The sequence below is a fragment of the Cornus florida genome, unplaced genomic scaffold, assembly GCF_030987335.1.
Source record: "Cornus florida cultivar Cherokee Brave unplaced genomic scaffold, ASM3098733v1 CherokeeBrave_3.0.0_Hap2_Chr05, whole genome shotgun sequence".
NCBI lineage: Eukaryota > Viridiplantae > Streptophyta > Magnoliopsida > Cornales > Cornaceae > Cornus > Cornus florida.
Window position 1 is genome coordinate 83,163,827 of NW_026775575.1, and position 17,303 is coordinate 83,181,129.

Sequence of the window (17,303 nt, forward strand, 5' to 3'; positions counted from 1 at the left end):
AAAAAGTCAACAGTTTAAAAAATAAGTTTTTTTTTTTTTTTTTTAATAAAAAACTATTCATTTTTTAACTACAATGAAAATAAATTGAACCAAATAGGCCCTTTTAGTTTTTTGGGTTAATTATAAAAACGTCCTTGAATTATAATTTTATTTTATACGTAGCCACCTTGTACTATTTATTTATTTATTTTTTTTCTTTTTCGGTAAGTTAAAGCTTATACTAATTTTCTAGTAAACCTTGTACTATTTATTTATTTATTTTTTTTCTTTTTCGGTAAGTTAAAGCTTATACTAATTTTCTAGTAAACAAGAGGAGTACAATATTAATTTTTTTGCAAAATATCTCCTTTCATCACTTTACGATTCGAAATAAATCCTCAAAATATTGATTTTTTTTTTTTTTAATTGATGGAGATTATTTACATAAACTCTCCTAAAATATAAAAATTTTAATGTTATCTTTGTTTTTCAAGAGCTTTCAAGTTTTAACTCATTTATCTACGTATAGTTGGGTCTGTGATCCGTCAAATATGCGGTACAACACGTTCATATAACTACTTTCGGTTTGAGAGACAGTGACAGTACACCTAATAGGTCAGTGTTACTCGTCTCTGGTGGGGTCATTTTTCAATGCCACCATAAATACACAGTGCCTACTTTTTAAGGCCAATCTTTAAGATATTACGTATATACAAGAAAGATGAAGCATGTATATGTAATATGTATACTTTATCACATATCATGTAATGGTAAACGAAGCTGAAGAACACAAACGTACATTAATTCAATAACTAATGGAGTTTAAGCAAGAAGATGTATCAGAGCCAGTGAGTCCCACTGGCCAATACTTCAACAGCTCGGCGCTATCGGTTTCTATTATCGGAGTTTTGGAATCAGAAATCCCCATCGATGACTCCCCCACCATGGCACTACTCAAGGACGTGTTTCTCCCCATCAACCCACGGTTTTCCTCCATTATGGTAATCTCTCTATCTCTCTCTCTCTCTCTAAATATATATATATATATATATATATATATTGATTTTTTTTGTTTTGTTTTTGTTTGTCTTCATTCTTAGTAAAACTTTGAGCTGAGAAATGTATTAACTTGAGTTCCGAGTCTTGAAAGCACCCATTTTGTTTAAAGGGTATGTTAATTTGGATGGATCTAGAGCTATATGTGTTTGGTTGCATGAAATAGAAGTCTTGAAATTGAAACCGGTGAAATTAGAGTCCAACATAGCATAAGTGATTTTATGTTAAATCTGTTTTCTAATTAAATAAGCCTCAATTCATTATGAGCAGGTTAGGGACAAAAATGGAGTGAGACGGTGGAAGAGGGTTGAAGTGAAGCTCAAGGACCACATTAGGGTCCCAACTTTCCCTCCTGAGAAGTCACTAGAATTCTATGATGAGTATCTCAATGGCTACATATCAAAGATAGCCATGGATGGATTTCCACAAAGCAGACCACTTTGGGAGATCCACATCATCAAGTACCCTACAAGCAATGCAGCTGGGACTCTGATTTTCAAGCTCCACCATTCAATGGGGGATGGCTTTTCATTAATGGGGGCTCTTCTTTCTTGTCTACAAAGGGCTGACAATCCTTCCCTTCCCTTAACGTTCCCTAGGTTTCAAACGAGCTCAAAATTGGATGGAGGGGGTGGGAGCATTTTCAGCGGCGTGCCTCGGTTTTTCTCCGGCCTTGTCAACATTCTTTCGGATTTTGGATGGAGCCTCCTGAAGAGCAGCTTGGTGGAAGATGACCGGACACCGATAAGATCCGGGGACGATGGAGTGGAATTCCGGCAGATCGACTTAACTACCATGACCTTCTCTCTTGATCACATCAAGCAAATTAAGACCAGTCTTAGGGTGGTAAGATATATTAGCCATTTTTCTTTTCTTTTTATATTTGTAGTAGTAGTATAAGCCTGCTATATTTGTTCTTGAAAATGGATCTCTTAAATTGCATCTCCAACTTGTTCAACTATCCACTCTGCGTAATTTGATTTCCAACTAAATTCTGACAAAAATAATATCACGTACATGTCACGGGTCCTAAAACGGTTTGCCAGTTAATGTGCCGCGGCAGTAGCTGTTCTTTTAGTTTTTTGGTATAAATTTGACCAAATATTATTTTAATGTCATTAATGTTGGATAATGTTGCATAATTATTAAAGTACTCCATCAGGCCCATAATAGTTGTTCTGGCCATCTTTTCTTTTTGGATTGTTTCAAAATATTTGTCCACTTATTAAGTTTAAATAACATATTTCACATCTTTCTATAAAAGACCCTTTAAATTTTAAAAAATTTCAAATTTGATTATATATATATTTAAACTTGAGAGGGTAGTTTTGTAATTTTGGAGGGAAATAATGTAATAGTTACACGTCCTTTTAAAAAATTTTACTCCCCATAAAAGACATTTAATATGGGACGAAAAGAGTATTAATTACTATCGAATGTACTTTGCATGCATATCACAATTAATAATGAAATTGATGGCCAGTGACAATATGTTATGTCATATTAATTATTCTTGTAACTTTTGGTATTGGCGTTTGGTACCACTAATAAAAGAAATTTTAGGAAGTCTGGTTTTGAGTTGAAAATGTGGGGTTGAAAACTTGATAAGATGATAAAAGAAAAAAGAAAAAATAAAAACAAAAACTTGATAAGAATGTAGGTTTACCGTATAAACAAAAATTTATTCATCTTGATAAGATTGTAGGGTTCAACAAAATTTTACAATTTAATATTTTTTTTCAAGTCTTTTTGGCTGTGGACAATTTTAGGATTCTGTTTACCATTTAGATTTTAAATAATATGAATTTAGTAAAAAAACTTACAAGCATTGGATTCTCAGTCTAATTATACTTATTGACCTATCCATAACTCAAAAATTTGTTTTAGAATAGTACTGCATATTCACTTATATTTATATATATAGACATTTCACTTTTTATTGAGATGTTAACGTGGGACACCTCTAACAACTACTTTAAGGAACTCAAAGAGCATATTGTAAATGACAATATGGTTTAGTGACATTTCCTAAAATACTTGCAAATATTGAAATGTCGAGGGTCACATCTTAAAAACAGAAAGTGAGTTGGGTGAGTTTACTGTTGACCCATGCACGGTAAAACAACTAATTTTGATTTTTGTTTTTACAAGATGTCTCGAGGTCATATGCCAATTCAACTACGAGTCCAACTCTCTGGGGATATCAATTTAAGTCATGCTGCCCCACCTGTATTTGGATGTGTTTGGGATCATCCTAATGGAGTTAGGGACTATATATATATATATATATATATATATATATATTAATTTAAAACTTGTAAAGTCATCAATTAATAATTAATATATACATAAATATTATTAATTTTATTAGCTATATATATATATATATATATTTTATTTCTTCTGATAATTTTAAATTCTAACATCATTTTTGTTATTATGATTGTCAACTATTTTACTATACTATAAAAAAAAATTTGCAAAATTTATCTTAAATTTATTCAAATTAATTAATTAATTAAAATTTTTTTTTAAAAAAAATTATGTTGTATTGATATGTTCCGAATCAGTCCCGAATTCGATGCAGAGCGTTAAATCGAGTTTGGGAAAGCAGTACTTGATGTTAACCTAGCTACCCTATCAGTTCATTCATAAAGGTGCATTAGTGTGACAACAACAACTCATTAGGATAGGTGGGCTGCCCAGATCAGCAGTACAACATTTACCTCCTACTCATCGTTGGAGTAAAATCTAAAGCAATATTCACGACAGACAGTATAATTTTCGTTTTTATGTTAATCATATTTTTCTTTCAACAGAGCATAAATGATGTAATCACGGGAATAATATTTTATGGAACTCGATTATACATGCAAGCATCAAGTCATGAGTCAAGGAATGCGCATTCTACAGCATTGGTGCTACTCAACACTCGAAACATAGCTGGTTACAAGTCTGTTGATGAAATGGTGATGGAGCCCCAAACTGAGACGAAATGGGGGAACCAATTCGGGTTCTTGCACGTGCCAATTCCTGAGTTAGATGGAGCTGACTCTTCAGATCCGATCTATTTTGTCAACAATGCACGGCAAATAATCAAGAAAAAGAGAAACTCCGGGGCTGTTTATCTCACCGGCAGGTTGCTAGAGACACTGAGGACATATAGAGGCCCTGAGGTGCATATATTTGTTCTCTTAACTGCCTTTAAAGCAAACGCACACACTCACAACATGTCTTTACTAGTGGGCTCGAACCCTCAACACTTCTTTTGAAGAGGAGATATTATACTATCTGAACTATTGGTCCGATGTTAGAATTTCAAATTGATGAAAGCAAAATGCACCATATAATGGGTGGTTTTGGAAATATAGAGCACCTGAGGTGTATATATTAGTTCTCTAACTGCCTTTAAAGCAATCGCACACACTCACATGTCTCTCTAGTGGGCACGAACTCTCAACATTTCATTTGAAGAGGAGAGTCCGATGTTGGGATTTCAAACTATGAAAGCAAAATGCACCATATAGTGGGTGGATTTGGAGATGCAATAAACATATTTGTACTTAATTTCCTATGAACTAACAGTTACTAGCAGTTTTAGAAGTGATTTGAATTTTTGCTTTACAAAACAATCACATTGCTAAATTCGCTCTATGTTTTGATTATGCAGAGGACTGCTCAATACATGCATAGAACACTAAAGAACTCAAGCATGACATTGTCAAATATGATCGGCCCGGTGGAGCAAATGGTTTTGGCTAATCATCCTGTGAGAGGCTTCTACTTCATGGTGGTCGGAGTTCCACAGGTATATTATATATTACATTTCTTCATATAATTAGCTATTACGATTAAATGTGATTATAAAGTATTAATGTGTCTATTTATCCATTCAAATTTCATAAAGATAGGTCCATATAGAGAAGAAAAAACACAAAATCAATGCATGAAAACATATATAACTTGAAGATTGGTGAAAATTATAAATTCAAATTACTCTTTGCCCTAACTTAGTTTCACTAATCATATACTCCCTTTGTCCCATATTAGTTGTCCACATTGGAAATTTCGACTCACCGCTACCTTTTATCTTTGAGTCATTTGAGATTATTTTTAGTCGTATATATTCATTTTATAAACTGATATACTACCTCTGTACCATATTAAATATCCACTTCAGAAACTTTAACTCAGAGTCAAAATTTTCGAAGTGGATATCTAATATGGGATGGAGGTAGATCTTAGTGAGGGTTTCTAGATGTCAGAGTGTAATGTGTATTAAATTTCTGATAATAGTTTAGATATAGATATGATACAAAATACAAATACTATACAAAGAGACTTATGTTGTATACACGCATGTACGTATATGTACGAAAATTAAAATATATATGTATCCATATATGAAATAAAAGATTTTATTTTCAAATTCAGGATACAGATATAGAAAATATTGAACATTTATCAAAACCCTGCTTGGAGTTTCAATATACCAAAAAATTATATAATATGGATATCATTCTTACACAAGTATCAGTACTTCACACAGTTCACACACACTAAGAGTATTTATTATTCAAATTTTTTATTTTTTTCCTTGAGGGAAGGATTAAGTGTGTTAAGATGAATTTGGAGTTGCAGAGTCTTACGATAACAATGGTGAGTTACACGGGAAAGCTAAGGGTTGCGGTAGGAACAGAGAAGGGCCTCATAGATCCGCAAAGGTTCAAGTCATGCATTGAGAAGGCCTTTGACATGGTATTCAATACTGCAGTGAAGTCTGGCTAAAAATTTAGCTCATGTGGAAATTATATTATTGGAATTTTGCTTACTTTCAAAATTATTTCAAAACTACATTATAGTCTTTGGATTGTGTTCTAATTTTTATATGAAAAATCAGATCCTAATTTGTTGAAAATTATGCAATCAATTTCCTTGGACACAAAGTCAGCAAAGATACTTGCCCAATTAAGTCATTGATTCTTGTAAATTGATTTGGTGTAGATTGCAAGTTATTTTCTTTCTATGTACATCTATATCTTTCTTGTATAAATAGTGGCTCCTGGATGTAAAGAATTTCATTACAAAATAAAGGAAATCTTCTCCATTCTTTTTCTTTTAGTTTTTCATGGTATCAGAGCATCCATCAAAGGTGTTCTGGTGTTCTACTGCCATTGCAATTTTTTTTTCATGTCAGACTCTGAATCTGACTCTAACAATTCAATGTCTACTTTAAAGAAGTCCACAAACACCATCTTTGAAGGCTTAGATCCTTCAGATCCTTTTTTTCTCCATTACTCTGATCATCCTAGCATCACCCTTGTCTCTAAAGTTCTTTGACGGAGACAATTATGGTACTTGGAGCCTATGACCATCAGCCTTGGTGCGAAAAACAAAATAGGATTCATTGATGGATCCATTAAAGCGCCCCCAGAAACTGGAGGAGATGTAATGACATGATCCTGTCATGGATCCGAAATTCACTGAGTCAAGAATTGGATAATAGCGTGATTTATGCTGATAAACCGGTCGAGGTCTGGTCCGATCACAAGGAAACGCCTATCGGGAAATTGTGTGCTCACAAATAAGAAAATCAATCAATCTCACTTTACTACACCAAACTCAAGTCAAGTCCCTATGGGATGAACTGGGCTCTTATAATGATTTGCCCTCCTGCTCCTGTGGCGCCATGAAGAAGCTAGCTGAACGTGATCAAATTGAAAAGGTAATTCAATTTCTTATGGGATTAAATGATTCTTATGCTCGCATACGTGGGCAAATTCTTTTGGTACAGACACTTCCAACGGTTAAAAAGGCATATTCACTCCTGGTGCAACAAGAAAAACAGAGGGAAGTGGTTGAGCACCGTGACGATGACATCCCACACGCCATGAATGTGTCCACCAACCTGGCAGCAAAATTCAACCAAGACACACACCTCCAGCAAGGTTGTTAAAATAGGGATTCTAGGCAGAATCGTTTTGGGCTCTGTAGAATCCGAATCGTAGATTCGGATCGTGAATGGTAAGATTCTACCAAATTGTAAAAAAACAATTGAAACTAACTTCTTAAACAATAAAATCTATAAAATATAACAAAAATGATGTCAAAACACATAATATTACATATCCATGAGTTCACAAATTTCAAATCCTACCAATATTTCAAAGTCTGAATATAAATAAAATAAAATGTAGTTCAAAATAACATGAGTTTACAAATCTCAAATCTTAACTCATCCATCTCCAAAGTTAGAAACTAAAATTACATATCAAAAGGAAATTTTTTTTATTAACTCTATGCAATTTCCTTTTTTTTTTTTCGAAAACCGAAGAAATAAAAAGACCTTTTTGTCCACTAATCCAAGTGTTACAAATTAATGAATCATATGTTAACTCGATCTCATTATATTATCAGTTTAGATTACAAGATTATACCTTGACTCGCATATCCGGTAAGTTTTTTAAGCTTTTAAATTATTTTTAATTTTTAATATATATGATAAGCCTTCAAAAAAAAAAAAAATAGTCAAATGAAAATATTGATCATGAAACCAAAATTTGCCTAAACCTATTAGTCACGAGTATGCATCTTTGAGATATAATTAATCATTTTAATTTTTTATAATTAAACACAAAAATATATTATGGAACATCGACATGCATGGTAAAAATAATTGATATATATACATATATATATTTCCTTTTCTGCCACTAATGAAAAATAATTTATATTTTATAGAATAAATATTTAACTTTGTATACCATACTTGGGCTAGGCCTCTTTTATTTTGTAGCCCAGAAGAAACCAACCAAAAAATAAAAAAAGCCCAAAAATAAAGGCCCAAACAACCAATTTTGTAGAATCAGTAGAATCGTGTAGAATCATACGATTCTACCTTCGATTCTACCTCCGATTTTACCGATTTTACCCCCGATTCTACCAATTGAGCGATTCTGCTACGATTTGACTCGATTTTGAGTTCTGAGTCGTAGAATCGTGCCGATTCTACGACTCATAATCGCAATTTTGATAACTATGACCTCCAGGAAGCCATTACACTGCACCCCCTGTAATGGGACTACCCATACTGTTGACAAATGTTTTTATATTATTGTGAAACCACCGAGGAAAAATAGAAGGCCAGTGGCTAACAATGCCCAAGGTGACTAATTTACAAATATTTCTGCCAATAATGCTCAACGTGAATTCACGCAAGAAGAGTATAATCAGACCAAGGCTCTCCTTCGAGAAATGCTACAGGTACCACACGCGGTTCCTCTTTGTTTTTCTTCAAATTTTACATTTTCTGAATCCAAAAATTGGATTATTGACAGTGGTGCCATCGGCCATATTGCTTCTGTCTCCACTCTTCCACATAAGGAGATCCCACCTTCATCATCATATGTTACCCTTCCCACTGCGTGCTGATAATGTTCAATAACTACGTGCCGATAATGTCCAACAACTGTGTGCTGATAATGGAAATGAATTTTTGCAATAAAAAAAATATTTAACGATCTTGGTATTATTTTTCAACATCGCCATATTTTAAATGTACCTTCCATTACTTTTTTTGGGGGAAAAGTCTTCTTACAACTACCTATATAATTAATAGTTTGCCTACACCACTAATTTTTTGAGGTTTTGTTTAACACACCGCCCATATACAATCACTTTCATGTATTTTTTATGCTACAAATCCTAAACTTCTCGCCCGAAAATGTATTTTTGTGGGTTATCCCCTCGGTAAAGAAGCTTATCGAGTGAAACAAATCAATTTTTCTCCAGTCGCGACATTGTGTTTCATGTAAATATTTTTCCTTTTTCTCAATGTCCTCGAGATACCCAACTTAATTTGTGTGATTCCATCGTCATTCCCTTACCTGTGTCTGACCCATACAGAGGGGTGGCAATTAGTGTTTGTGGGTCGTGTTCATGTCGTGTCGATATAAGGGTATTATACTAAATAGGTAAACCCAAACCCAACCCATTTAATAATCGTGTCAAGAATCTCAACACTAACCCAACCCATTTATTAAACAGGTAATCATGTTAACCCATTTAATGACCCGTTTATTAAAACGAGACATTTAATATTTAATCAAATACTAAATAATAGAAAAGAATTGTCACAATTAATCCAAATATTCAAAATAAAAAGAAAAATCATAAGGCGCAGATAAACTTTATGTTGAAATAACTTAACTATCCATAATAATTGGGTTTAAATAAGTAACATATTACATAGGTTATATTCACGATTATAAAATGTTGAGTTAAATGGATCATAAACGGGTGTAATACCCCTAATTTCAAAAGGATAGTTCTGGTATTTAATTTATTCTTTTAATTGAATTTTAAATTATTTAATTATTTATTTGATATACTTGTTTAAATTGGTGTTTAAGTTTCATGGTGTCTTTAAATGTCTTATTACTTTAATTGATTGCATTATTTGTAATTAGTAAATTTATTATGACTTGTTTTATTTAATTGTTGTATTTAATTCTTTATTTTTGTTTAAGTGACTTAATTTAGTTATTTTATTTGAATTAATATAATTGAATATAATATTTTAATTTAATTGTTAATTGTCTTGATTTAATTTTATTTAATTAGGGATTTATTTTTAGAAGTCACGTTTGTAGCCGACGTAGGTTTTTAATTAAGTGTCTTTGGGCCGATTAGGATTCAGCTTGGGGCTTGGACTTAATTTAGGGTTTGATACAACTCTATAAATATATAGGTTACCTCTGTTTAGGGTTTTAGGAAAAAATAAATAAACCTATACACGTCTGTGGAGGCAGAGGAGGAACAGAGGAATTTTTCAGTAGGAATTGCCGGGAACCTGCGAAGATGGCGTAGAGTTTTGGAACAAAAGTCTCAAAGGCAAGTTCTGTCTTAACTCTCTCCCTTAGACTTCGTGTTCTTTGCATACTTAAATAGTTTCAGGTTGAGTTACATGTTTAAAACAAAAAGAAAATATATGTTTTCATGTTTAGAAATTGGAAGCATATCAGTATGTGTTTATACTTGTTAAACTGAGTACACTTGAAACTTTCTTGTAAATTTCTTGGTTTAAATCCATGCTAGTAGTATACTAAGGACATAAACAAGGGTGGAAATCTACTGGAAGTAAGGCATAAATTTTGGAAACCAAAATACTGAAGTGCTGAAGGTGTAAACGATGCTAGAATGCAAGAACAGAGAGAAGAGGAGGGTGAGAGCCGGCTCTCCCTTGGAGGGAGCTGGCTCTCCTTGCAAAGGAGGCGGCTCCACGGCCTTAGGAGCCAGCTCCAAGGCCAATGGAGGCGGCTCCATGGTTTTTGGAGCCGCCTCCATTTTGGTTTTTCCCAGTTTTTACGTTTTGTTGATTTTTCTTTTGGTTTTCAGTGAGACAGGTTCTTGGGTATGGAATTTCTAAGATTTCTAATAGAAACTAAATACTGTAATGGATGGTTTAACAGTGGTCTGGTGTGGGAATAAAGTTTAAAGGGTGTTGAGTCTGCTCCATGTTGGCTTCTTCACAGTTTTTACATTCTGTTTTTATTTCTCAGTTCAGTAAGGAAGCCTATTGGTTAGTGAATTTCTAGTATTGGTTGAGGAGATTACTGTAATGAGTGTTTAGAGACTGTCCAGAGGAAGATTAGAGTCTAAAGGAACAGAGTAATATAAATTTAGGCACCGAGTGTTAATCGTTAAAACTGTATGGATTTTGTATGTGCCTTGCAGACCTGTTTGGTTTTGGATACTGTATTTTTAAATTTTATTAGAAATTTCTGTGATAGTTGGTTCACTGTTAATTACATATATTTGAAAAAAAATACATGTTTTAAATCTATATTTTTGCTAAGGATTAAGTGATGGTTGAATTGTAAAACCTAGTGCATTAATTTGTTGGACAGAAGATTACATATATGATACATTACTTACATTTATTTTGCATGCCATGGAACAGATTGATACAATGTTTATTTGGGCTGGGTTAATTATATAGAAACTGGGAATAGAGTTATATTTACAGACACAGTTCTGTGTGATCAAGTTATGATTTCTATATTGGTTTACTTAAGCATGTTGTTTACTCTACTCTAATATGCTTAGTTTGGAATGGTTGATATTGTTATTTAATTGTCAATGCCTTATCAACTGTTGGACGGATGGAATTGTATGCACTGGTATGGGACGGTGTCATACTGGGTTTGGATTAGCTCAAGTAGCTAAGTCCTACCTATTTTGGAATAAGGGTACGGGTTATTAAATAAAGTCCTCTTTATATATATATAAGTCGGTACAGTTGAATACGCCGAATGACTTACTGGATTTCGTGTGGATGGATAGGAACAGAATTTAAATATATTTTTATGATATCGTGACATGAGCTTGAGTCTCAGAGTCGACGGTTAGGGTGCGTATATGCAGTTGGATGTGTAACTGGCTGTGAGGGTTGAGGTATACCCTATTTAGGTTTAGGTACTCATGCCCACTCAGGTGCGATTTGTGTGATGCCTTCTATTCAGGTTGGGACCTTCTTCATAGTTTAGCGAGAGTCCAGTAGTGTGGATATATTTATGTATGGATTATTAGTTATTGTTGAACTATTTAGTATGTACATGCGTATCGAGTCTCTGCTTGGATTGTAGTAGGATAGAACTTGTTCGTGGGCCTGACCCACTCCTCTTTTTCAGGTGTACGTCAGTTCCAGGTTTGAGCTTGTTCGTGTTGAGCAGAGACGATCTTCCACTCTACCGACGATGTAGAACTTCTTTCTAGATAATATATTTGGATTTTATCTTCAGCTTTACTTTCATTCAGTTTGGGATTTTTATTAGGGGTCCACTGGAGATGGATTCCCGAGTTGTTTAACTTATAGAGTTTTGGATTATCGAATTTAAGTATTTAAATTATTAAGGATTATCTTTTAGTTTTCTTTCAGCTCTTAAATTTTAAATTCTTATTTCATTTAGAAATCTGTGTTTGTTATAAAATATTAATTGTTCGATATCCCTCGGGTTTGGGCTTGGGCCTGATCAACCCATGTCTCGAATCCGAGGGGTATCACAACGGGTTACATGGGTTGAACCCCTCAACCCTAACCCGACACGGTTAAGTAAACGGGTTAATCGTGTCGACCTTTTGTAACGACCCTGACCCGGAGACCCGGACTGCCACACGGGTCCTTACTCGAACCCGAGGTTACCTAGGTCCATCACGACATTTCCCAAGTTAAAGCATTGTTACAACACTTGAATTACACTTGGAGACGATCCCATGAACACTGATATGTTCAAAGTGATGAAATCTGGGAAGAGAAGAGAAGCTTGGCCAACCAGCTTCATTTTGGTCGACCCCGAAATGAGCTCCAAAGCTTCGGTCGTCCGAAGCTCTGTTTCGGACGTCTGAAGAGAAGATGCTGAGACGGTATGAGGAGTTCGGTCGACCGAAATGAAGATCCCGAGAGCACCCTCAACTGTTTCGGTCGACCGATGCACCATTTCGGTCGACCGAAATGGAGATCCTGAGCCTGAATTCCAAATGCCAACTTGCTGTGCTATGGAAGGGAAGGAAAATAGAAATGGAAGCTTGGAAATGGTCCGTGCTTGAATTAAACGACCTAAAACCTTCCATTTTATGATCAAGAACTCGAATACCAATGTGAGATCATAATACAACTTCAATTGATTGATTTACATAGAATCATGTATATACAATGACTTCAACAAATTCATTTACATTAACAACATAAGTTCATTCCTAACTTACAAGGCCATGGATACAATTTTGATTACATTCTCAAAACTATGCATAAACAAAAGAATGGCCTAGGTGCAAAAGTAACAAAAGCAATCCCTTTAGCATCTCTTAAGCTTGAGGTGGATTGTCGTCCATCGGTTCTTTCCCAAGACCTGAAAAAAATATATAGTAGGGTGAGCATAAAGCTCAGCATATGCACTTAAGACAAACATCTTGTGTCCTTGTGAATCCAGACAAAGCATAGGCCAATGGGAAATAGGGATCATACAATGTTGGGAAATAATACAGCATAACGATTCAATCTTAAGTATATCCAATTCAATGCAATGAGATGCAATGCATGCTAGTGTCACTCCCCATTTTCATAATCCAAAACATCATTTCCAAACTGTTAATACAGCCCGCCCTTTGGTAACCTCGCCGCGACACGAGAGGAGGATTGGCTAGTGTCCCTGACCCTTGGTAACCCCGCGACGTCATTATGGGGCCCAACTAGCTCAACCACGCTAGGGCGACTCCCTAATCTCCTCTAGGCTATATTAACCTCCGGCCCGTTGGTAACCCTGCAGCGACCGGGTTTTCCAAAATCATTTCACAAAAATTCTTCTCCCAAAATTCCCCTTTTTGTTTTTGAAACAATTTCTTACCTTCAATGTCATGGCATTTAAAGTTTTACACCATGAAATTAAACATACAACATGTTCAACATCTCCAAAATAATTATTAACACATTAAGATACAACAAAATACATTTAAGCATGCTTTTCACATAGAACAACTCACATTCATACACTTGGATTTCTCTAGACAACATATATAAATCATCATTGATACAATTAACTTTTAATTAAGCATGCTTGGCACAACAAAGAGGTATAACTCACAATGGAACAAGAAGGAAGTGGATTAAGATGTCCCTACCTCAAGATTGCACTAAAACCCTTAAAATGGGTCCCTAATTCAAAGGCCAAGGGGAGTCCCAAAGCTGGAATTGACGGTACCAATGCGTAGAGCTCGTCGTAGGCTTCATTTTGCCTCAAACGGACCCAAATCCGGCAAGGAATGAGTGAGAAATCAAAGCTCAAAGATTTGCTTGAAAAGAAAAAGAAAATGAAATAGAAAATTGAGAGAGAGAGAAAGATACGGGGAGAGAGAAAAATGAGAGACTAAGAATGGTCTCTAGCCACTAAATGTGTGGGTGGTGGGTCCACCACCAACTTTATTTTCTTTTCACTTTTTCTTTTGCTTGAAAATACACCTCACACAAATAAATGCACCACTAAGCATATACTACATGATTCCATAAATTAAAATGCACCAATTGCAAATGGACCCAGCCAACGCAACATGCGAAATGACCAAAATGCCCTTGCATCAATGAAATTCTGGGAAAATAATAAAAAAAATGCTGAAATTGGGAAACATCACAAAATCCGCAACTTAAAAGGATTTCGTCCCCAAAATCAAGCCGTACTTGGGGAAGAAAACAACTCTGGGCACCTGGAGCGAACCAGCTGTTCAAGCTCCCAAGTAGCCTCCTCAAATCTGTGGTGCTTCCAAAGAACTTTCACCAACTGCACTGTTTTGCCCCTTAACACCTTTTACCGTGTGTCAAGGATCTGCACTGGTCCCTCTTCATAGGAAACATCTTCATCAACGTCCACGTCAACCCAATCTAAAACGTGAGATGGATCCGGTTCATCCTTCCGTAACATTAACACATGAAAAACATTGTGAACCTTGTCCATCCGTGGTGGCAAAGCAAGTCTGTAGGCCACTTCTCCTACACGGTCCAGAATCTCAAACGGTCCAATGAATCGTGGCGACAACTTGCCACTTTTCCCGAACCTCATCAATCCCTTCCGTGGATAAACCCATAGAAAAACATGGTCTCCCACCTCAAAAGATAGCGGTCGTCTCCGCTTATCTGCATAGCTCTTCTGTCGACTCTGAGCTGTGAGCAACCTCTGTCTAATCAACTTAATTTTCTCGGTAGTCTCGAGTACAATGTCGGGTCCTAAAGCGGTTATCTCGCCTACCTCAGTCCAACAAACAGGAGACCTACAAGGTCTACCATATAACATTTTAAATGGAGCCATTTCAATGCTCGCCTAATAACTGTTGTTGTAGGCAAACTCAATAAGTGGAAGGTGATACTCCCAACTGCCTCCTAAATCAAGCACACATGCCCGAAGCATATCCTTCAGAATCTGGATAGTACGCTCCCACTGGCCGTCCGTCTGTGGATGGAATGCCGTACTCAGGTGCAACGTTGAGCCAAACGCTGCTTGAAGTCCTTCCCAAAACTTGGAAGTGAACTTTGCATCCCTATCCAAAACAATGGTTACTGGAACTCCATGTAACCTTATAATCTTCTTCACATAAAGAACACCAAGCGCTTCTGCGTCATCCGTTGCCTTAATAGGTAAAAAGTGAGCCACCTTGGTCAATCTGTTAATGATGACCCATACAGCCTCGTCACCTTTCCGTGACTTTGGAAGTCCCATCACGAAATCCATCGCAATATGCTCCTATTTCCACTGCGCTACAGGCAATGGTTGCAACGACCCTGCCAGTTTCTGATGCTCGACCTTCACCTGTTAACAGGTAAGACACTTAGCCACAAACTGTGCAACAACTTTCTTCATCACTAATACTGACGTCTCAAATTGTGATACATCTTGGTACCACCTGGATGAACAGCAAAGTGGGAAGTATGAAACTCCTTTAAGACGTCTTCGCGACAACTTGTAGAAACCACCAACAAACCCTTGAACCATAGACCTCCATCTTCATGCAAGGTCCAATATTTCACTGTCTCACCACTCGAGATCAAAGCGTGAACGGCATCCAAATCTGGATCCTGTCTTTGTGACTCAATCACTCGTACAACAAGAGTAGGCTGAGCCACAAGACAAAACAAGAATGCCGACTCACTGCCAACCTCATCATCAAAACACTGTAATCCCATCTCTGCCAGATCATTAAGCATCTTTCACTTCCGAATAGCTAATCCGGCCAAAGCTCCACAAGATTTCCGGCTTAAGGCATCAACTACCACATTTGCCTTACTCGGATGATATTACAAGTCAAAGTTGTAGTCCTCCAAGTACTCAACCCATCGTCTCTGTCTGTTGTTCAAGTCATTTTGAGAGAAAAGGTACTTGAGACTCTTATGATCCGAGAACACCTCGAATCTCTCACCATATAAGTAGTGTTTCCAACACTTCAAAGCAAACACAACTGCCGCCAACTCCAAATCATGAGTAGGGTAGTTATACTCATGAGTCTTTAATTGCCGAGACCCATAGGTCATTACTCTATCATCTTGCATCAACACACATCCCAAACCATCACGTGAAGCATCACAATAAATCACATAACCCAAGCTACGCTCAGGTAACACCAACACTGGAGCCGTAGTCAACCTTGTCTTCAATTCTTGAAAAGATGACTCACAGGCTTCATTCCACATGAACTTGATCCTTTTCCGAGTCAAACGGGTCATAGACACTGCCAAACGGGAGAAATCTTTCACAAATCTCCAGTAATAACCCGCTAGACCAAGAAAACTGTGGATCTCAAAAATATTCTTGGGTTGCTCCTAATTCAAAACAGCTTCAATCTTTGATAGATCAACCGACACTCCACCTTCTGAAACAATATGTCCCAAAAACTTTTCCTCTTGTAACCAAAACTCACACTTCTCATATTTGGCATACAATTGGTGCTCCTACAAAATCTGTAGAACAGTACTCAAATGGACCTCGTGTTCTTCCCGAGTCCGTGAGTACACAAGAATGTCATCCACGAAGACTACCACAAACTGGTCCAAGTAATATTGAAAGACGCAGTTCATCAAGTCCATGAATGCTGCTGGCGCATTAGTCAAGCCAAAAGGCATAACAAGGAACTCATAATGTCCATACTATGTACGGAATGCTGTCTTCGGAATATCCTCATCCCTAACCCTCAACTGATAATAGCCAGACTTCAAGTTAATCTTTGAGAAGCAACTGGCTCCCCTGAACTGATCAAATAAATCATCTATCCTTGGCAAAGGATACTTGTTCTTGATGGTGGCATGATTCAATTTTCGATAATCAATGCATAACCTCAAAGAACTATCTTTCTTCTTAGCAAACAAGACCGGTGCGCCCCACGGCGATACACTCGGTCGGATGAAACCTTTCATCCTCAAATCATCAAGCTGTCTTTTTAACTCTTCCAATTCAACTGGTGCCATACGATACGGTGCCATAGAAATCGACGCGGTATTAGGCATCATATCAATAGTGAACTCCACTTCTCGGTGTGGAGGCAACTCCGTCAAATCTTTTGGAAACACGTCCAATAAAAATCACGAACAACTGCCAGATAATCTGCTTCCACAACACCATCTTCTTCGGCTAGAAGGCTAGCCAAGAAGTAATCACTACGTCCTTTTCCACGAATTCCATACAACGATGAAGGCTGGGAATCACTTCGATCTCCCATGAAAAAGAAACAAT

The 17,303-nt window shown here is 36.3% G+C and overlaps 1 protein-coding gene across 1 annotated transcript; it reads left to right on the forward strand.

Annotated features, from left to right (window-relative positions):
* The first annotated feature begins 668 nt into the window (after window positions 1-668).
* Window positions 669-6,156, forward strand: LOC132307232 (wax ester synthase/diacylglycerol acyltransferase 4-like). Its single transcript, XM_059804933.1, has 5 exons — window positions 669-980; window positions 1,306-1,881; window positions 3,855-4,211; window positions 4,706-4,843; window positions 5,677-6,156. Exons 1-5 carry the CDS (start codon window positions 795-797, stop codon window positions 5,821-5,823), a joined length of 1,404 nt encoding a protein of 467 aa, XP_059660916.1. The 5' UTR covers window positions 669-794; the 3' UTR covers window positions 5,824-6,156.
* Window positions 6,157-17,303: the final 11,147 nt, after the last annotated feature.